Source organism: Diospyros lotus, chromosome 14 (assembly GCF_014633365.1).
Source record: "Diospyros lotus cultivar Yz01 chromosome 14, ASM1463336v1, whole genome shotgun sequence".
NCBI lineage: Eukaryota > Viridiplantae > Streptophyta > Magnoliopsida > Ericales > Ebenaceae > Diospyros > Diospyros lotus.
The window spans coordinates 3,014,232-3,035,154 of record NC_068351.1 but is presented as its reverse complement, the minus strand read 5'-3'; the positions used below and the strand labels follow the sequence as shown (position 1 = coordinate 3,035,154).

The 20,923-nt window shown below is 38.1% G+C and overlaps 4 protein-coding genes across 8 annotated transcripts; 2 read left to right on the top strand and 2 right to left on the bottom strand.

Moving 5' to 3' along the window:
• Nucleotides 1–365: 365 nt before the first annotated feature.
• Nucleotides 366–6,912, top strand: LOC127789779 (interactor of constitutive active ROPs 2, chloroplastic-like). 3 transcript variants are annotated; one of them, XM_052318765.1, is made up of 8 exons: nucleotides 366–596; nucleotides 728–779; nucleotides 889–962; nucleotides 1,412–1,465; nucleotides 1,601–1,695; nucleotides 2,397–2,574; nucleotides 4,660–6,347; nucleotides 6,428–6,912. In XM_052318765.1, exons 5-7 carry the CDS (start codon nucleotides 1,676–1,678, stop codon nucleotides 6,328–6,330), a joined length of 1,869 nt encoding a protein of 622 aa, XP_052174725.1. In that variant the 5' UTR covers nucleotides 366–596; nucleotides 728–779; nucleotides 889–962; nucleotides 1,412–1,465; nucleotides 1,601–1,675; the 3' UTR covers nucleotides 6,331–6,347; nucleotides 6,428–6,912. The 3 variants fall into 3 exon arrangements, with proteins under 3 accessions (XP_052174725.1, XP_052174724.1, XP_052174726.1); XM_052318764.1 differs by having other exon boundaries at nucleotides 718–779; XM_052318766.1 differs by lacking the exons at nucleotides 366–596; nucleotides 728–779; nucleotides 889–962; nucleotides 1,412–1,465 and having other exon boundaries at nucleotides 1,544–1,695.
• A 585-nt stretch (nucleotides 6,913–7,497) lies between these two features.
• On the top strand, nucleotides 7,498–9,162 carry LOC127790033 (40S ribosomal protein S23-like). The gene is given in 5 exon segments (XM_052319265.1): nucleotides 7,498–7,636; nucleotides 8,380–8,535; nucleotides 8,634–8,715; nucleotides 8,717–8,761; nucleotides 8,852–9,162. Coding segments are annotated over 5 exon segments (429 nt in total). The 5' UTR covers nucleotides 7,498–7,631; the 3' UTR covers nucleotides 8,993–9,162.
• Nucleotides 9,163–10,246: 1,084 nt separating this feature from the next.
• On the bottom strand, nucleotides 10,247–20,830 carry LOC127790032 (uncharacterized). 3 transcript variants are annotated; one of them, XM_052319264.1, is made up of 8 exons: nucleotides 20,712–20,830; nucleotides 14,926–15,126; nucleotides 14,564–14,813; nucleotides 13,834–13,864; nucleotides 13,656–13,742; nucleotides 12,293–12,446; nucleotides 11,519–12,189; nucleotides 10,247–11,344 (listed from the first exon to the last, which is right to left on the bottom strand). In XM_052319264.1, the coding sequence occupies exons 2-8, from the start codon at nucleotides 15,065–15,067 to the stop codon at nucleotides 10,403–10,405; spliced, it is 2,277 nt and encodes a 758-aa protein (XP_052175224.1). In that variant the 5' UTR covers nucleotides 15,068–15,126; nucleotides 20,712–20,830; the 3' UTR covers nucleotides 10,247–10,402. The 3 variants fall into 3 exon arrangements, with proteins under 3 accessions (XP_052175224.1, XP_052175223.1, XP_052175221.1); XM_052319263.1 differs by lacking the exon at nucleotides 20,712–20,830 and adding an exon at nucleotides 16,077–16,639 and having other exon boundaries at nucleotides 11,519–12,180; XM_052319261.1 differs by lacking the exon at nucleotides 20,712–20,830 and adding an exon at nucleotides 16,077–16,637.
• On the bottom strand, nucleotides 18,506–20,596 carry LOC127790113 (PWWP domain-containing protein 5-like). The gene has a single exon (XM_052319404.1). The coding sequence runs from the start codon at nucleotides 20,594–20,596 to the stop codon at nucleotides 18,506–18,508; it is 2,091 nt and encodes a 696-aa protein (XP_052175364.1).
• Nucleotides 20,831–20,923: the final 93 nt, after the last annotated feature.

The window sequence follows — 20,923 nt, the reverse complement described above, 5'->3', positions numbered from 1 at the left end:
AAAAATATTTAAATATTAAAATTAAGATATATTAAATATACATCAACATATATTTTGAAAACACTTAATAATAAAAAAAAATACTATTGATATATTATTGTGTACACCTTAAGTTACATAATGATATATTAATGTTTAAAATATCCCTTACCTAAGGCGGTGAGACGCATGACTAAAATATTTCTAACCCAAGACAATGAAACGATGCGATGAAAACACGAATAATATTTATATCATTTATTTATATATATTACACAATCTAAAATATATATAAATAATATACAAATAACATACCTTCACTCTCACTCGTAACAAAAACTCATAATAAAATGTTTCAAACACAAAACATTGAGGCCCCACGTGTGACCCGAGCGGGCGCGGCCACGTGGCGGGAGAGCATGGCATGGGAATAGGATCGACGTATATAGGCCGCCCCGGTCTCTCCAACTACAGTTTCGCAGAGAAAGAAGAACACAGAGCAGAGCGGAATACAGAGAGAATTCCCAGCTACGAGCTAGCAAACAGAGGCGAATGAATCTTCTTCATCTCTAAAATTCGCGTTCTTAGCCAGAATTATCAGCTCGCATAATCTTCAGGTAAGAAAGCGGGATTTGCATCGCAATCAGAGCACTCGTTCCCAATTATGTACTATTCCGGTTCCTTTTCGTTTCTGCATTTCGCATTCCGTGTTTGTTTCTCAGGAATAACGTTTTCCAGGAAAGTTCAGGTCTGGTTTTGACAATGTGCGTTGGTGTACGAGGATTGGACTCGTTTTGGATGTCAGATAAACCCTTCTTACTTGTCTAAAGTCTAATACCTTGTTTCTGAACGTAATTCTGTGTCTTTTTTTGTTAAGACTGACAAATATCATTCGTCGAGGCTTGTCAGGCTGTCAACGATTTCATATTTAATCCGCGATTTCAATTGTCACGGTTTTTCTCTCCCTCGCTTCGGTTCATTCAGTAAGTTATATTTCTTTCGTTCTTTTTTTTTTTACGTCCTTCTTTGTCAGATTTCGTGGATATCCGAATATTATATATATATGTGTGTGTGTATGTGTGTTTTGAAGAACATATTGCTTTGATTAAATTGAAAAACGTCAGTTGTATTTGATCATCAACTTTTAATTTTGGTAAATGGGGCATCTGTGTGGGTCTAATTCATCCGGAGGCGGGAAATCAATCACTGCCAATACCAATAACAATCTCAAATCTTAAAACGTCTAATGTCAAGTGGGCAATTATTGCCTTTCATTTCTTTACGCTGTTGATTATTAATGATTTTGAAATACATCGTTAAGTACTGGAGTGAAACGCAAGCAAAAGCGGAAAGTATAGAAGAGTCTGGCATTATGATGTGTACATGTTTCCTTTTAACTGCTGCTTGCTTTCTATTGTTGTTCCTTGTTTAGGGTCAGGTTGGTGGGAGTGGAGGTAGTTTCTCTGGAGTTGCTTCAAAGCGATCAGTATGTTTTGTTGTTTAGTTTGGCTTCTATAGTGAAAAATAATTAAAGGCTGGAGGTCCTTCTTAAACCCAATTATTTGCCTGTTCTACATGTATATTGTTTTTTCTTAGCCAAGATTTCATTGAACTGTTGCAGGCTGCGGGGGTAGGTGGGGCACTGTAGAGAACAGCTTCTGTGCCTTTTCTGCTTGGAGCCAAGAGGAAATTGAATATGCAAACACCCAAAACAAGGTATGTTTGTCTTCGACTTGTTTTTCTGGAATTGTAATCTTCTTAAACTTACTAAAAGTATGCTTGTGATGAGCTTGAATCAGCTGACTCGACCGTAAATGCTGCATAAACACCATTGTCAGTCTAAAGGCAGTTTGAAATCCTAATCTAGGATTTGTATACTTCATCACTATTCTGTCTAGAATTTAGTAAGAAGGACCAATTAGATAAATTGCTAAGTTTTCTGGGTTGTTGCAGTTCCTGGACATTATTTTTATGCAATTGTAATTGGCATCCTGAGCATGATATCATCTGGATATTTTCCTAAAGATCTGGCAAGAATGATTTTAGGAAACACTGTTCAAGTAGTTTCTAACCTACTGGAAATGATTTTTTTTTAAAAAAAAATTAATTTAGTTGAGTAATAGTTGGTTTTGTATTAGTTTGAGTAGCAATATGAACATTGATGGGACCTTTTTACATCAAGATTTATGCATCAGTTGAAGGCTGAATTTCGCAAAGTGAGAGGGAGAAGAGAGCAGTGTCCATTCCAGAATTATGCATATACTTTGGGATGACGCTGTTGCATGAAGTTCCATGTTTGCACGTCGTCTTTTTTGTTTTTTGGAGCCCTTAAAGCTTCCATTTAACTTGCACCTGGATTTCCTTAATTGTGATGCATACTTCTCTAAACTACTGACGTTCCTTATTTTTAATAACAGAACTGGCTCTTCAGAGCTCCCTCAGAGGACATCTCCTGCAAAAACTCGAACTGTTCGGCAGCTGAAAACAGCAGGATCCGATTCTGATTCAGTTCCCTCCATGAATCCAGTGAACAGGACACCTAAAAACAAAAGCAAAGTTGTAGAACTGAAATTATCCCAAAATGCAGCATCTCAGGTACTCTACAGTAACTATTGACCAGAGTCAGTTTATGTTCAAGTAGTTATCTGTGGATCTTCCAGCTTATGAAGTTCTCGCTCATGCTGTTCATATATAGGGAACTACTTAGAGCTTCTAGAATAAGTCCTTTCCATGTTTAGCGTCATGAAGTACATTTGAGGGTAGTAGTTAGCATTAAGAAATAGACATTAAGACGCCTGAAAATCCAAAAGTTATTTACTAGAACTTAGACATTGGGAATTTTTGTAAAATGGTACCAGATGAAATAGTATGGCCTTTTGATATGAAACAACCAGAGATCATAATTTAAATATAGAGGGAAAAAAAGTGACAGCATGTCAGATTCTTGGATCTGACAGGAAGTTCTCACTTATTTGGTGAGAATACGGTTAAGAAATTAGAGGGAAATGAGAAGAATTCCAGAGGGGAAAGGGAGACATAGAGATAGGAGGGAAATTGGAGAGAGAGAGAAGAGAGATTGAGGGGGAAATCAGAAGCTTTTTTGATTAATTTCTTCCTTGCCTTTACACTGAATGCAATCACAAATTATATACTGATTGTGGCTAGTATTTGGCGCCAAAAGGGGCTCCACTTTCCAAAGTTACAGTTTTCAAAATATTGCAACTCTCGTAACTTACTTCTAGAAGAATGACCTTTCATCTGCCCATTCCTACTACCTGAAAATATATTCCACTTAGTTATTAGGTACATGACACAGCAGACAGTGATTTAATTGAAAAACTAAGAGGAAAACCTTGGGCGATTCCTAATCTAAGATCAAACGAACACTAATAAAATTGATACAAGAAGATTTGTAACTCTTGCACAATTGATGGATCCCACAATAAGTTCTCTCCTTAATTGCTAGAACACACAACACACTGAATGCTCATGTGTTGTGCATCACTTGATTATTTCGATTGAACCCACAAAACTGCTTATTTGATGAAACGATGTTTACACACTCCTCTAAGGAAGATGTTTCTCTGAGGATTCACTTGAGTGTAGAGATTTTCTCTGATTCTCCCTACCTCTGTCTTTCAAACAGACCCAGACTTCTACAGTTTTGAACTTTTTTGCTTCCAAAAATGCCTGGGGCTTGAATAACAAATTTTTAATGCTTGAAAGATCTGATAAGTCAGTCTTCCAGACTGGGGCTTGAACAGGGTTATGAGACTTTTGAATGTATTATTATTGCAGTAAAAAATACTTGCTCTCAAGGTCTCTGATTCATTTGTGGCCATTGCAGCACTGGCTGAGAATGTGAACGGTAGTGTTTGAATGCCCTGGAACTTCGTTTGAATGCACTGCAATGTCCTAATTTCAACACATTTTTGTAATTGGATTTCTCAATCCAAGTTTTAGCATTCCTTGCACCTTTTACAAATTATAAGGGCTATGAACCCAAGTTTTGTTCACATTTGTCAATAGTAAAAATCCTAACATGGGCTATCTTGTGCAATGCTGTAATGTTTCTTTCAAGGATGGGCAAGACCAAGTATGGTGAACTTCTCATCATATTACTGATTGGGCTATTTTGTGTCACCAATGCTGTAATGTTCTGGTCAATTCGTAGGTTGATTCTTATTTTCTTCATCATTTTGATGGCTTTTGAATCAGAAAAAAAATGATAAGATAAAAATTATAGCATACATCACTGTATTTCCACTTGACACCTATCGTAATGATAAACGGCTCATCTTGCCGTGACCTTCTCTTCAATTCTCAAAACTTCTGTCGCTCCATCCCCGCTATTTCATAAGTTTTGAAGATAATATAAACTGGGAGTTGTCTTTCTCAACAAAGCGGCGGCATTCCAACTTTTTGAGCTCTGTGCAGATTACTGGTCTATTCTCTTTACCAAACAACCTTTTGGATTGAGCCACTACAGATTGCCCATGTTATCACTCTAACTTGTGTGCGTATCCCTAATTTGTGTTTTGTCAGTTATATTAAATTTGGACAGTTTCTTATTCAATTTTTGTTATTTATGCATCATTATATACATATATGAGTACATATATAAGAATATGTATTGCTGCTGTTGACCCATTTATTCTGCTCCCTGGTTTTGAGTTTCAGAAGAAGCGTACAAACAAAATGTCTGAAATAGAATCACAGCTTACTCAGCTCCAGGAGGAACTGAAGAATGCAAAGAACCAGTTGAGTTCATCTGAATCGAGGAAAAAGCAGGCTCGACAAGAGGCTGAAGAGGCCAAGAAGCAGTTGGCAGTCATGACAACAATGTTTGGGGAGTCCCAAAAGCAGCTGATGGAACTTTCTGCTTGTGATGACGAAAGGATCCAAGAGCTCCGTAAGATCTCCCAGGAGCGAGATCGAGCATGGCAGTCTGAACTTGAGGCTGTCCAGAAGCAGCACTCTATGGATTCTGCTGCCTTAGCCTCTACTTTGAACGAGATACAGAAGCTCAAGATCCAGCTTGAAAGGGTGGCTGAATCTGAAGCTGTCCAGGCTAGGTATGCAGAATCAGCACATTCTAAGATACAAAATTTACAAATGGAGCTCAAAGAAACTCTGTCCCTCGTAGAAGAGCTGAAAGCCCAGCTTGCTGATTGTAAAGAATCTGAAGCTCAAGCCTTAAAAACTGCAACTGATGCGAAGGTCCAACTGGAAGTTGCAAAGACAACTGAAGAGACTCTCAGGTCAGAAAATCTTAAAGCCTTGGAAGCGAACAGATCCTTGGTTGTGGAATTGGAGCAGTCAAAAGCCCGAGTTAATTCATTGGAGGAACTCGTTGGCAAGCTCCAGTCTGATCTAGGTAATAATACCAGCAATAGTTCATCAGATCCTTTAAGGAATACTGATTCTGTCTCGGGAAATGGAGAACATGATGATTCGGTTCAGCTCAGAGCGGAACTTAATCATGTCAAATTTGAAGTAGGTCAATTAAGATCTGCTCTGGATGCAGCTGAGAGAAGGTACCATGAGCAGTATATCCAAAGCACATTGGAGATTAGACGTGCTCAAGAACTAGCAGAGGAGTCTAAATCAGAGTCATCATTGAGAGAAGCTGAACTGGAATCAAATTTGAAGAAGGCAAAAGCCGAGATTGAAGAATTAAATGCTAAGCTGATGGCTAAGGAAACTAAACTGCAGAGTATTTTGGAGGAGAATGAGAGAGTCAGTCAAAAGATTGAGGAAAATCAGACTAGTGAAAGGGAATCTAAACTTGAAACGGAGATGAAGAAGTTTGAGTTGGATTTGTCACATTTGAAGGCGGTTTTATTGGACAAAGAAACAGAATTGCAGAGTGTAACCGAGGAAAATAAGATGCTGAAGTCAGGAATAATAGACCGGGAAACAGGGCTCAACAAAGCAAACGAAGCAGCCCTTGCTTTAGCAGAAGCAGCTCGAGCTGCAGAACAAGAAGCCTTGTTGAAACTGGGCTATTTAACAGAGGAGGCGGATAAAAGCAGCCGAAGAGCTGCTCAAGTTACTGAGGAGCTGGATGCAGCACAAACCTCAAATTCAGAGTTGGAAGTCGAGTTAAGGAGATTAAAGGTGCAGTCAGACCAGTGGAGGAAGGCAGCCGAGGCAGCCATAGCTATGCTTTCAACAGGGAAAAATGCCAAGTTTGTGGACTTAACCGGTTCTCTTGACAGCAACGGCCAATCCATCGGGGGAGAGCTAGGTTTGCCTTTCTCAGAAGACACGGACGATGAATCAGCCAAGAAGAAAAATAGTAACATGTTGAAGAAGATCGGTGTCCTGTTGAAGATGGGCCAAAAGTAGCCATGGCCTGGCAGTACGTATGTACCTCTTCCACCCATCACTTTCTTTGCTTCTCCTTTATCCTGTCAAACGATGATAAGTCTCTCTTTCTTAACAGGTTTTCGTTGCTGCAGAGTGCCGGGTTTTTGTCGCAGCAAAAACCATTCTCAGAGTCTGTACAGCTACTGGAAATGGATGAACTCCTAGTGTTTCATTCGTCTTACCCCTGCCAGATATGGCAGTTTTTGGTGGATTCTGCAAGTGTTATATTCTTTCTATTTTCTGTTTATTATAGTAAAGCATCAGGTCCGCGTGCTCTATAAGAAAATGTATGAGATGCAGTTGCATGTTTGGGAATAGAAGCTCTGTGTCCTTGCTGTTAGGATAAAATGTAAAGGTGGCATTGTGAGAAGATTAATTTGGTCAGTAAGTTTGCACTTTGCACTGTGCACCCTGCATATAAGGAAATAGACAATTTGCCACTTCTCGCTTTTAACACACTCCAGTAATACTCTATTTGGGTTTTGTAATAATCATTGTAATAGCTATAGCGTGTTATTTTAATGGCATGATATAACAATAATCATTTTTATATTAATTCCGGTGTGAGATCGAGTATATGTATCCTAAATTTTTGAATATTTTTATCCATAATCATATCCTCTGCAAAACTATTATATTTTCTTGTCATGTTTAAGGGCTAAGTTTTCTTTAGTCTTTTTATCACTCTTTTGTTACAAGCTTCATTTAATTTACTCATTTCAGTCTACTAGTCTTTTATCATATGTAGTATTATAACAATTCAATTAATATAATTTTTTTTCACAAAGTAATTAAAAGTACACGACCTACCAAAATATTTAAAAATCTATTATTCTATCTACCATCTCAACACTAAATAGAGGAGTTTAAGACCTGTTGACTTATTTAATTGGGACTTAATTAAACCATTACATGTAATGGGGGTTTCGTGGAGGCTCATTTTCATTACATTTCAAATGAGATGACAAATGAGCTCGGAAACTTAAATGAATTCTCTAAGAAATCAAGATGCTACAATGAATGTTTCTATAATTAACTTGGGCTTTTATACCATAAACTTAACGGCCCAAACCCGGAAAGTTGGGCGGGCCTGTGGGCCTTAACCGGCCTACTTGCATAAACCCTGAACTGCTTGCGGGTCACCAATATATACACACACACGAGGGGTCATCGGCGAGCTCTGGAGGCTAGGGTTTTGGCAAGGCGGCTTCTCATCTTCAGCATCCTCCATTCTCCCGTCGAAACCCTAGTTGCAGTCGAAGGACTTCCTTTCAGCAGCCATGGGGTACGCCCACCCACTCTCAATTCTCATCTATACACATATCCATTAGATGCGACTATATATGTATGTTTGTGTGCGTGTACCTTTGTGTAGTTTTAGGGTTTGAACTTCAGGTTGTGTTCTGGTAAATTGGTCGTTTTTCCAAGTTAGATACTGCCTGTTTGAGTTTTAGGTCATGGGTTGGGGATTTCCTTAACTGTTCCACATGTTTGGTTGCTGAAAAAACTTGGGAGAAGAGAAGAGAGAGCTTACCTCTTGCTTAAGTGTTCCACAATGCCTGTCTTGCTTACCTCTTGTATAGCCCAACTGTTGGCCGAACTTGATGCATTGTAATTGTAAGCTTTTACTTCTAATGACAGACTGAGATGAGATGTGAACAGTGTAATCCTGTAATAGACGTAGCCAAATGGATAATTGATTCTGTCGTAGTTTTAACCTCAAAATTATCAATGTTGTTTATTTGTAAAATGATAGGCAATTTTAATGGCTCTGACTCTGAATATGAATATTTCTCTGAAATAGGCAGAACCTAAGATGAAGATGGTATAGTATTTTTGTTTTTAGATAATTCTATAAAGAAAGAGTAATATTCAACTAACCCAATGCATAAGGAATTATAAAATCTCAACTGAAACATGGGGTTCGATACAAACCAGCACATAACTGGATTGTTCAAACTTGTATTTGCATTAACCCATTAGATACATGCGCTGGATTTGTAAATGTGAGAATTTGTTGTATTGCAGTAAGACGCGTGGTATGGGAGCTGGTCGCAAATTGAAGTCCCACCGTAGAAGGCAAAGGTGGGCCGACAAGGCATATAAGAAATCCCATCTTGGCAATGAGTGGAAGAAGCCATTTGCTGGGTCTTCCCATGCCAAAGGCATTGTCCTTGAGAAGATGTAAGCATCTTTTAATGTTCTTTTGTTTACTTCCCTCTTCATCCTGTGATCATTGCATGTAGTATTTGACCTGAGAAATTGCTGACTGAGATTTACAGAGGTATTGAGGCTAAGCAGCCAAACTCTGCCATCCGGAAATGTGCTAGGGTTCAACTAATTAAGAACGGGAAGAAGATCGCCTGCGTTTGTCCCAAATGATGGTTGCTTAAACTATATAGAAGAGAATGTATGTACTCTTCAGAAGCATCTATGTTATAGGCATTTAACAGTGTTCTTGATAACTTATCCTTTCAATACCTCTTTGCTCTTTCTGTAGGATGAAGTGTTGATTGCCGGATTTGGTCGTAAGGGACATGCAGTTGGAGATATTCCTGGTGTTAGATTTAAGGTGGTTAAGGTGTCAGGTGTGTCTCTTCTGGCTCTCTTCAAGGAGAAAAAAGAGAAACCAAGGTCTTAGTTTTTTGGGAGGAGAATTCTGCTTCTTAATTATCTTTTTGATAGTTTTCTTTGAATGGCATGGTAATCTTGACTGTTTGAACAGAACTTTTGAACAATCTATTGCCGGCTTTCCAGTTAATTGTATTGCTACCCAAACCTATTTTTCAATATCAAGCCATGTTGTAGGTCTGACTTTTTTTTGTTTTTGGTTATAGTTCATGGGGTTATATGCCCTGTTAATGCATCACTTACCGAAAGGGCCGCCCATTACCTGGCGTTTGAATTTAGTTAGAGATGCTTAGATGGAGACTCTGCATGTGGATTTCTATTTATAGCCGGCCAATCCCAGATAAAGGCATAAAATTTGTCGGACTCAAAACAACAAAAATGCGTCTAGATAGAGAGCATGGCATTCTCGTGTAGAGATCATTGGAACTGAACATGGGGCTAGTCAGTAGTTGGTCTGATCAGAGTACGGTGTTAAATTGCACTTGAGGCTGGTTAGATTGTTCATGGCTTTCGTCTGCTCTTCCAGAACGAAGCATGGGTGGTGATCGTAGTTCAAGTCCTGATTAAAGTAGTTGTATTGAGATACTAATTGAGTTAGTTAGGTTGCACTAAATCAATGGCGCCGGGCTTTGGTGGTGACCTGCATTTTGAAGCCTTTTTTGTTCTTGGAAGTAATATTTGCAATTGGTTTATATAACCAAATGGGTAACATTTGGTACTGGGGGCTTGTCATTTTGCCTAATTGGCCTACAAAAATACAAGTAAAAATTATTTTGGCTGTAAATAAAAACTGGGTTTTTCAATTAATAAATACGTTTTATTTTTATTAAAGGTATATATGCATTACACTTTATTTCCAAACTGTGTTCTCCAATATCTTACCACCCAATAAAAATATTTGGGGGCAGTAATACATATCCGACAGAAAAAATAGAATTATTTATTAAAAAAAAAAAAAAACCAAAGCGGACTCAAATTTGACAAACAATCCATCAATGGTAATATTAAGTGGCGGGAGAGGAAAGAATCATCCATTAAATAACTCCTATTTACATACAAAAATTTCTGGGAGGAAACGCCCGATATAGCACTTGGGACCTTTTTTTTTTTTTTTTGTCTTCCCAACTAGAGAGACTAAGAAAATCTACCAAATCATTTCATTTCTGCGTCTCTCTCCTAATAAATGCTTCCTTACGAAGCAACTCCATGCCAAATATAACTGGTTCAAAAGAAATTGTAACGGAATGCTTGGTGCAAAGAAACTTGAAAGAGGAGAACTAAATTGGATTTGTTTCAGGTACTATTGAATCAAGTCTCAAAACAGCACCTGATCTAACACTTCTACATTCTGGTTAATATGAATGTTTTGACAGCTAAATATGGATGTACCTTCAAGAAACATGCTGCATGACCACTGTTTTCAAATGTTCTCAATCTGGGCACTCTCTGAAGGAGGGATGGATGCTTTCTTGTCTATTGCCCCATTGCTCAATCTCCTTGAAACATCTTCCTCGCTGTTACACAAAGAGTTCTTTACTAAAAAAGGAGTCCTTGTGCTGGCGACCTTGGTTTCAGATGATCCCACAAGAGAAGGAATCATCAGAATGGATGCCGATACATGTAGCTCTTCGGAACATGACGGCTCTGGAGCACTGAAATCTGGCCCAGCAAGTTTAGTTTGAGCAATGGAATTGCAAACCAAATCTTTCTGTGGCTCCTGTTCTGAGGTGATTACTACAGCATCTGTACTCAAACCATCAACATGTTTCTCACGATGGCCATTTTGTTTTTCATTGCTTCTATAAGGTGAATCCCAACTCTTGTTGAGATGCTGTATGCTAGAAATTGTAGCTTCATCCGCTTCTTCAGATGGCATTATGCATTCAACAGGAGAAATCTCGGTATCCTTTGAGTTTGCATTACCTTGTTCTTCCAAGTCTATTTCACCCTTCAACACACCTAGACTTCCAGTCTTTCCAGCATCCTGGCCAATCTCAGGAACATCCTTATCTCTATCATATCCTTCAGTTCCCTTTTGGTCGACGTTTACTTGATTTTCTCCCTCTGTTCCATTCTGGACTTCATGTGGTATGCTAATGCATTTCTTTGCATCCCCAGAAACATTAGAGACCTTTGTGGAAGCTTTTGAGGGTTTCTTAGATGGCACAGTCAAAGCAGGTTTCTGGACATCAGGCCTCGTGTTCCCAATTGCTCCAACTGTTCTTTTAGGTTGAAGCTTCGCAGGCTTTGCCTTGTTTGAGCCTCCACTTGGACTGCTGTTTCTGACTCCAGTTTTTGGACCAGCTGGTATGCCAGAAGAAGGTTGCATAGTCCCATACGGGGTACGAACCACAGATTTCACCTGCATGACATAAATTCCCATTCTGACAATACTTTCCCAAAAAACTAAATTCTAAAATTAAGCAACAATGCGTTGGTCTCATTGCATCAACTTTTCATAGAAAAAACGGACCCAATAAGACTTGGAAATGAGAACAAGCTCTTGTGAGTTGTGATAGTAAAAATAAAAACTCACCCCATCAAAAAACCCAATCTTTGGCGATGGCATCCGCAGACCTGTAGGTTTTACACTAGTTGATGCACCAGCCTGCCTGGGAAATGTCTTCAGATTTTCACTGGATAGTCGAGCTGCCTTATGTTCATGCATATCTGAGATTTGATTGACAGATTGGTTACGATTATCCAGACCAGAAGAGGCATTCACATTGAGGGATCTGCGAGGAGAGCTAGCACTAAAGCTAGCCCTTGAAATATCAGACCTCCTACTGACAGCAGAAGTTGATGAAGATGATTCTAAGGACCATTCGCTAATAGAACTAGCAGGAGAAATATTAGAAGAGAGCTTTGGTGACATTAATTTAGCTGGGAGATCAGCCTGTCCTTTTTGCTTCAATGCAACCTTTGAAGGTGTTTTGAGGGCCAAACTGGAAGATGCTTGATTAACAGTTCTGGAACCAATCCTCCTCCTATTAGATTTCACAGGAGATACGCCAACAACATCTGAAGATGATTGACTGTGAAAACTACTAGATGAGGAAGATGATCTTGGTGGGTCTTTTCTGGTTACGGCTGAGGACCTCATAGAAGGTGATTTCAAAGATCCAGCAAGCTTAGGCACAGTCCTGCCAGAACCAGCGTCCCCGGGTGTCTTTGACACCGGAATCATTTTATCTTGAGCTGTAACAACTACTCAAAATTGTATTAGGATATAGAACTAGAAAAAAAAATATATATATATATATATATAATATTGTTGATGATAAGAAGCAATCAGTTACAGTCTACTTACCAGAGGCACATTTTGCTTTCTCATTTCCCATTTTTACATCCTTGGAACTTAAATAAGCCTTCTTTGGTGCTGCTGGCAAGATGGGATTAGGTCTGCCAATAGCGTTTGGTGGCTTTGGAAGAGATGGAGTCAAGCCTCCAATTTTAGCCACGGGCTTCAGTAAGCAACATACAACACTGTTGTCAGATGAAGCTTACGGGAGTATTTAACTGTTATCACTAAACTTATGTATTCCATTACTTTCTTCTTTTCCGTTCTCTTTTTTCTTTCTTTAATAAATTTCTATTCTCCATATAAAAAAAGGGGTAGAAAAGTGATACAAAACGAAGACCAAGAATAAAAAATTAAGCTCTTATCTTTTTTCCCTAGTAATTGATGAACTAATATCCAGGCAGAGATGCTTAGTAAATACTATTTGCATATAACATTGTCTTGGTGAATGAGTCAAAAGGAGTGAATATTTTGAAATATGGAGGAACATTTTAAAATCTAGGGATTTTAACTCGAGTAAATTAAAAATCAGATATATATTGAATGCAATTTTAGTACAAATATAAATGCAGATGACATTATGGTGAAACTTCAAGATCAAGTCATCTTAAGAAAAGATAAGTTTAGATGTATTGGATCAACCATCCAGAAAATTGGGAGAGATTAATGAGTACCCATAGAATTAAAGAGAAGGTGGTTAAAATGAAAGTGTGTGTCATTTTATGTGATAAAGATTTTGTTAAAGCTAAAAAGAAAATTTTATAAAACAACTATAAGACTAACTTTTGTTGCATAGCACAAATATTGGATAGTAAAGGATTGACATGCACAAAATATGAGCTTAATAAAGATAATAAGGGATGTTAAAATAGATGTGCATCTATATGATGAAAGAGAAAATTAGAAATATTCGTAATAAAGTCACAGTGGACCTATTGAAAGTAAGATAAGATTATGATTATTTGAAAAAAAAAACAAAAAACAAAAAAGACCAATAGAGTCTTTTGTGAGGAGAATGGATAGAATAGAAAAAGTCTTTAGCAAAATAGGTTGAGAAAAATCAAGAAAAATTTGGTGGGAGCCTCTTAGTATGATATGGGACTTACAAAAGATAATGACATAAATAGAAATGATTGATAACCTGGAATTCATGTCGCCAACTCTACATAGTGGGATCAAGGCCAAGACCTAGTCAAATAATCCACAGATTTTTTCATTTTGACTATCACAAATTTTTTATTGAAAAACAGTGGAACTTTATAACCATGAACTGGATAATGTCCTTTCCAATTTCAATGCCGAAATAATTGAGTATTGCACTAATATAGCAGAAGGAAAAAGCAATTTCATAGTAGGCTAGATGAGGACATGCCTGTGTGCAACCAGAACTACGCTTCATCAATTTCCCTGGTCCTTGCATTCCAATGGTATGCTTCTTGGGACCATGTTTTGACTTCACCTAAAATTTTAAAATGATACATTTTCAGACAGCAGGAAAAATCTAATAAAGCAACAGAATTAGCAACCATAAATTAGTCTCCTGAACCTACCATATTTTCAGAAGCTGCACCTTCTTTAAAGCTGCAAAAAAAAACTTCATATTAGAAGATAATTGCCAGCAATATGCGCAAGCAGAAATAATTTATAATTTGGAAAAAGCCATTTAAGTCTTAAGTAATAGAAGCATTCTGCCTCGACCTACACATGCACAAAAAGAATCCCCTGCCAGCTCAAACTACAGACAAGCAAGCAATGGTAATATGAAATTTAGAGAAAATATAATGGTGACTGGTGCGATAAAATGGTATTATGTGCTCATGTCTGTAATATGCATATGCAGTGACATTTGAATGCTGCAAGACTAGTTTTCTGATTATAGACACATCAAAAATAGCAAACAAATCACAAGCTATGATCAGTCTTGTGTGCTTCAACTGATCACTTGTATACAGGACTTAATATGCATCAGAGGGAAGGTCTAAATGAAGGCAGTAAATATACATTCTATCACGAGTATTAATTCATTGGGCTAATAACTTCTTGTATAATCATACCACACAGTTACGATGATAAGCAGATCAAATATAGAAGTATAAAAGAATCTGGTGACTATGATACGAAGAATGCATGCAGAGAGGTCATTCAACAGGCACTACAGAAAGTGCTGGCACCTTGGTGACACAAAATAGAGTAAACCTACCACAAAAAAGACATGGCAACAGTTCCACAAGCGGACAAATAGAGAGTAAACCTACCACATTGCTACTACTGAATACTTACAACGGAGAACTATGGTTTGCAGCTTTGCTAGAACTAGTCATGTTAGATGCTTTACTAGATTTCTGGATTGAAGCTCTGATGTCTTCAAATAAATCAGCTTCAGCATTTTCCAATGTCAGACTGTCACTTTCTAATGTAGAGAATGAATCAGTAGATCGGCTTATATCCTCTGCAATTCCAGATAAAAGATGCCTTTCACCCTTGCCATCTACTTTGATCATGTTGGACAACTCATCAGGGTCCAGAACGCCTGGCATGTCCAAAAAGTGTCCATAACTATGTGCTTAAATTTGCAGCAGATACAAGTAACAAAGAAATATCATGCTCAAGAATATAAATAAGACCTCAACTTTTAAGCGCACCTGCACTTGTAAAGAAGGCAGCATCCCAAGCTAGACTTTTCCGCAAATTACACTTGCCAGTATTTCTTGTCCTTCCTGGTTCCGATGGCTCAGAAGACTGAGACAACTGCTCCACCAGCCCACTTGCATCAGCCGTGTCCATTGCTTTTTCAGCACAGAAAGCTTCTGGCAGTCCAGAATTTATGTTGTTATTTTGACCTCCTGAAGAATAGGAAAACAAAACCTCAATCCTGATGTTGTGTCTTATATTAACAATAATAATGAAATAAGAGATTGAACAATGTCGTTATCACACACCTGAACTTCATTTACAACAAAATTCTAGGGACATTTTAGGAAGAAAAGATGAAGGAACAAATTAAGGAACTTTTCACCAAACAAAGAGAATGCTTGACCCTAGAATTTTAAGTATCAGCAATATCTTGTAAGTGAAGACCGTGTCATAATGTGTTTGTACAATGGCCATATCAGCACTGCTATTGATCTCCGAACTCATCCAAGACGAACTTCAGGTGAGTTGATAGCAGAAAGATGACAACAGAGTTCAAATGCTTGTTTGAAGTGAAAGATCAGAGCTGTTAAAAACTACTCAAAAACTGCAGTATGGAAGCGCCGTGATATTTTGCACGATATCCTCCTAGGATGGCAAAATTAATTAATTGGCATTGATTCGAAGGATGCAACAATCAAAGCTACCCATCCACCTTTAAGATAACACAGAAGTTATGCCCTCACTGGTCCGGCAGTAAAACAAATATCCTACAGTGATGCTCCACCTAACCGAGTTTTTTATTTTGATATGCTCCACAGTAAAGGGTAAAGCGGGAGCGATAAACAAGATAGATTATGAATCCCCGATAAATCAAAACAAAACAACATGGAACAATATCAGATCTGCCAAAAACAGGAATTTGATATACATTCCTGTGCCAAGAAAATGCAGCCTTTAATTTGATAAAAGAAGAAGATAAACCGGATCAAAACCCTAGCGACAAGAACAATCTTAACAAAATGAATCGACGCGATTAATTCAGAACCACATAACACATTCTGAAAATTCAGCTTTCAAAAGACTGACTACAGCGATCTTGTGTTCAGTGATGTCACAACCAAAATATCAACAAGAAGCAAAAAGAAGTGAAGGAGATGACCTGTGGAATGAGTATCAACAGCATCGGCAGGGAAATCAACGAAAGTGAGCTCTCTCGGCTCAAGATCCGTACTCCCAGTCGCGTCCATTGCAAGGATCCACAGATTGAAAATCCAGATCAAATCGCCGAGAGAAAAGAGAGATTGATTTCAATGGTTGAAGGAAAGGGAGGGGTTTTTTGAACTTGAGCAAAGGCGGTTTATAATTGAGTGATGGGGAGAAGAGGCGAAGTTAAGATGGAATACGAGAGCGTCCGATTATACTGCAACACGATGGCTGAGTTGGACCGTTGGATGTGCGCAAGGTAGGGCCGACCAAACCATCAACGACAGTATAATCATGTGATGTGCAGATCGGGCGGTCTAGATTGCGAACAGAAACAGAGGAGCGTAGTGGATCTCTGGTTGCGTCTACAGAGTGACCTTGCAAAATGACAACCCAGCCCTTCATTCATCCATTTGCTTTGTTTCTGCCCTAACGGCTATTTACTACGCTTCCCCAATAGCGGCCGTTCGACTTCTTTGAAAATTGATCTTTTTTTTTTTTTTTTTTTTACAGTTACAACCATCATTTCCGGGCAAACTCATATTTTTATCCCTAAAATATGTTTACTTGTACACTGCAAATTACAGATGAAACTACAAAAAAAAAAAAATTGGAGAGTTATAATTTTATCCTTTTCTTTCATCTCTCTCCCCTCGTCTAGCGACTCATAGCTACATTCTCTTTAATTTTTAGCTCATCCTCATGTCTATTTTCAATAATCACCTTTCGTCATCTCATCTTTTTCGCACGCGATCTCTGAATCTCTGATGCATCTTCCCTATCCACTAAAGAGAAGCAAAATGATGCAATAATGGTCGTGCACGCGAAAGACGAGGTAGCAAAAAATGATTGCTGAATGTAACTATTGAAAAAGAAAAGAGAATAAATAATCATAAAAAAATAAATATAATTTTATAATTGAATAAGGAGTATTTTCATCATTTTCTATAGTCTCATCCGTAACTCATGATATACTTATTATCTCTTTACTTTTATAATTTTTTTATATTATTATTATTTAAATTTTTTATTATCTTAATAACATCTTATATTGTTAAATTAATTTAACTCATATATTTTAATAATTTAAAATTTTTATTATTTCGATTACACCAATATATTTATATTTTTAAAATCAATTTAACTTTTATACTCTAATGTGTAAATAAAAAAAATAAAATAAGATAGTCAATTTAACTCTAATTTTTTTATATCAAAATATATAAATTAAATTAATATAAAAATATAAATATGAAGATATAATTAAAACAACAAAAAATTTAACTTAGCACAAAAAAAATTAAAATATAAAAATTAAATAAACTCCAACGCACAAGTATAAAAATATAATTGAAATAAAAAAAATTAATAAAAAAATAAAAATACAAGGATAAAATATATAAATTTAGCCATCATTTTTGTGCTTATCAACTTAAATAACTTGAGAATAAATTGAAATTAAAGTAATTCAATTAAATTACTTTAATTTAATTTATATTTTATTTGTGTAGACTCAATCGATAATAGATTTAAATTTGAAAATTGTAAGATTTATAATTCCGATTCAACCCAATTTATATAAATAATATTAGCCCTCTATTGTTTATATTATGCTTGGATAACTCAAACCTTTCCAATGCTTTCAGAAATGCATACAAAACAGAAAGCAGCAAAAAAAATAAAAAAAACCTTAAACAAAACAAGGGATTATGTAATAAATCAAAACTGCTTTTTAAATCAATTGAAACATCTGAATGGAGGTTTCAACATAATCTACACTTACCCTTTTCAATGTCAACATAACATCTATTTTTTTTGCTAAGATTTCCAGGTCAGTACAAATTAGATAAAATGCAGGCTAAATCTTAGTCCCCAAGCACTCTGATTATAAATGGGGGTGGTATCATTCAACAAAACTCATGTCATGGCTGTCCCAATTCCCTAGTTGAGCATCCCTGCCTGCCACATAGACATAGGACCTACACCAAACTCCATCATGCCACACTATCTAAAGATCTTATTACAACATAACATTAAGAAAAGAAGTTTTTGAGTTCAACAGAAGCCCTCACTCTAACGACCTAAAAAAGATGCTGATTTTGATGTGAGAAAAGATTTAGAAAATAAAATGCACCTAAACAACTAACTCAGGCAAATGACATGGTTAGAAAATATTGACAAATCGGGCTCCAAGGATGCTCTAACTAGAGAAGAAGTTGAATGCCCAATCCTACCTATTTGCAAGCCATTCTTCAGCTGACACAACAACCAAAAGGCACAATGGGTTTCCTGCAGCCCGATTTCTGATGTTGCATCTCTGGAGAGTATAGCTATCTGACAGGTGTTGGGTCTTTACTGCTTCATTTTGCAGCAGAGATAAAAGTTTTAAGAAGGCAAGTAATTGAGACGGTAACTGACTAGAGAAGGCCCGAAAATGCTGAATTTCCCAGTGCTGCAGAAAGCATTTTCAGCGTCAGAACGTCTCTTGAAGACCACTTTAGCACGTTTGCTATTCTCCAGCACCTCAGTGTCCGATTCATCCAAGGGTCCATAGCAGTTGAATACATTGTTCAGATATGATGCTGAAGGAACAGAATCCAAGTCCGTAAAGTTCAGAATAAGTGCAGTAGGAGTGTATTCCTCTTCCAATTTCGGCTCCACATAAACAGCTGAGTTTGCCTCTGACTGAGAATTCAGATGGCCGGTCTCCTGTTTGCATCCCAATTCTGGACTATAATGTGGTTCCACAGCAAGGGCCCCGTTTTTGGTTAGGGTCTCAGGTTCAAATAATACTTGCTCTTCAGGATTGCTTTGGATGATCCTGTCAGTCCAATACGAGTCTTCAATGCCCTCAAAATCAGATGTTTTGGCAGTTCCCAAGTTAGATGACCGTCTACAAGTCTGCTCGCCTGATGCTTTCCCAGTTGATATTTTGTCCGCAGAGGAAGTGGATCTCTCCAAGCAAAATGAATCCCTGTAATCAGAGAAAAAACTAGCAGTAGAAATCAATAAGCTGTACCCTTTCGAAGGATCTCTGGCAGCCATGTAGATTTGCGAGAGCATTTCATCCGCAGAAGGATACTCCCCTACGAGGATCTTTCTTCTTTGTAATCTCCCAGATCTGGTCAGGAAATATTGATTTTTGCCTCCTTTTTCACCTATATTTCCTTTGGAATCATTCTCAACTCCTGAAAACTGCTTTCTAGTCACCTGTGGCACGGATGCGTTCTTAGTTTTCACATTTGAGCCATCAGAGAGAGAATCGCCAGTCTTGCGTTTTTTAACAGAAGAAGAATCCATCTTCCTCCGAGGTATTGCCCCAGTTCGATTCTCCTCATTTGCTAAATATGAGCAGCCCTGTGACATCAAGTCTGATAAACGTCTCTCTTTCTGCCTGGGGGACAGGCTACTACCAGAGATGTTCTTACACTTTCGAGAAGAATTATTTTGAACCAATGCCTTTTCTTTTCCCAAAAGAATTTGATCAACGCCCATGGGAATGCAAAACTCATCCTCGATCTCTCCCTCAGAACCTATTATCTCCTCTGTCACAGGAATGTGGCTCTCATCCTCCCACAAGTTATCAAGCATTTTGGACGGCGGATAACCCTTCCAACAGTTAAAAGACAGCAACTGAGCCCGCGCTATAGCAAATTCCAATCTACCAGTTCTACCATGTGGAGATTGTGCCAAGGCTTTCAAATACTGCAAAAAATTCAAAGGCGAAAAGGAGGCAGCACTCGAATATTCATCCCTGCCATCTCTTTCACGAGTTTCTCTGTGAATACCATCATTATCAATTACTTGAATTTTAATCTTACCGTACAACTCCTCTGACAAGCATGTACAGGCCAGACCAAATTCTACTCGTCTGGAAACCTCATCCAAAGCACCATCCACCGCATGACAAAATGTTTCTGAAGTGCTCTGCTTCTCCATTTGTTCGAAATACGTTCGAAACGGCCTTACACGCGATGCATCGTTCCAAGCAAATGTCTGGTCCCCAAAATACGCAACCAAAAAACTATCCTTTTTCCAGTATCTCGCTGCCTTTTCTGATGAATCTGAAGGATCAAATATCTGCCCGGGCCACCATGGATGCCCCCTTACTTTGCCCCATACTAGATCAGACACCTGAAACTGACCTACTTTTTCAACATCTGGTATCTGTTCAATATCTTTACTATGTTCTTCACTTACTACACCACCATCATTTCCACCAATCTCACCTCCATCCGACATATCAACGAATCTTGCATCGTTCCCTTCGTTCACATATCCCCTTTCCGCTATCCCACTCTTCTTCCCTCCATCTACGGATCCTAAACCCCCGTCGACCCGACCCGGGCCGGGCAGACCCTCCGTTAGGGTTTCAAAGGTAGGTGAAGCCGGGAGGTTAGCCCGGCGGGACTCGTCGTTCCGTTCGAGCGGATCGACAGCGGAGTTGAGGTCTACGTCGTCGAATCTAACCGACATTAAGAAACCCTAATTAAGACCATACAGGCACCTGCTTGAATGTATATGATGTATATGGAAGCTAACATGCGCTATATAAAGCATCCATTCGTCGAGTAACACAATTCAGGTATACCTGGTAACAGCTCTGCCTCTGCTTGAGACGAAGAAGGAAGAAGAACTCAGAGAGAGAGAGAGAGAGATGAGGTCTTGGACTTCGCGAGTCGAGATTGAGAGAGGGCAACTGATATTGAGGAGACAGATTTCAAATCAATAAATCATCATGTACCAAGAGCATTACTCACCAACTCGGCCGGGGCGATCGGGTGGCTAGCTGCGTTACACGTG

What these genes read in the sequence shown, in the direction of transcription:
- LOC127789779 (XM_052318765.1), top strand. Translation starts at nt 1,676, where the DNA reads ATGCAAACACCCAAAACAAG. An exon ending in ATGCAAACACCCAAAACAAG is followed by an intron (nt 1,696 to 2,396) that starts GTATGTTTGTCT and finishes TTTTAATAACAG; the next exon opens with AACTGGCTCTTCAGAGCTCC. An exon ending in CCCAAAATGCAGCATCTCAG is followed by an intron (nt 2,575 to 4,659) that starts GTACTCTACAGT and finishes TTTGAGTTTCAG; the next exon opens with AAGAAGCGTACAAACAAAAT.
- LOC127790032 (XM_052319261.1), bottom strand. Translation starts at nt 16,164, where the DNA reads ATGGACGCGACTGGGAGTACGGATCTTGAGCCGAGAGAGCTCACTTTC. An exon ending in GAAAGCAAAATGTGCCTCTG is followed by an intron (nt 12,190 to 12,292) that starts GTAAGTAGACTG and finishes AATTTTGAGTAG; the next exon opens with TTGTTACAGCTCAAGATAAA. An exon ending in AGATTGGGTTTTTTGATGGG is followed by an intron (nt 11,345 to 11,518) that starts GTGAGTTTTTAT and finishes TATGTCATGCAG; the next exon opens with GTGAAATCTGTGGTTCGTAC.
- LOC127790113 (XM_052319404.1), bottom strand. Translation starts at nt 20,596, where the DNA reads ATGTCGGTTAGATTCGACGACGTAGACCTCAACTCCGCTGTCGATCCG.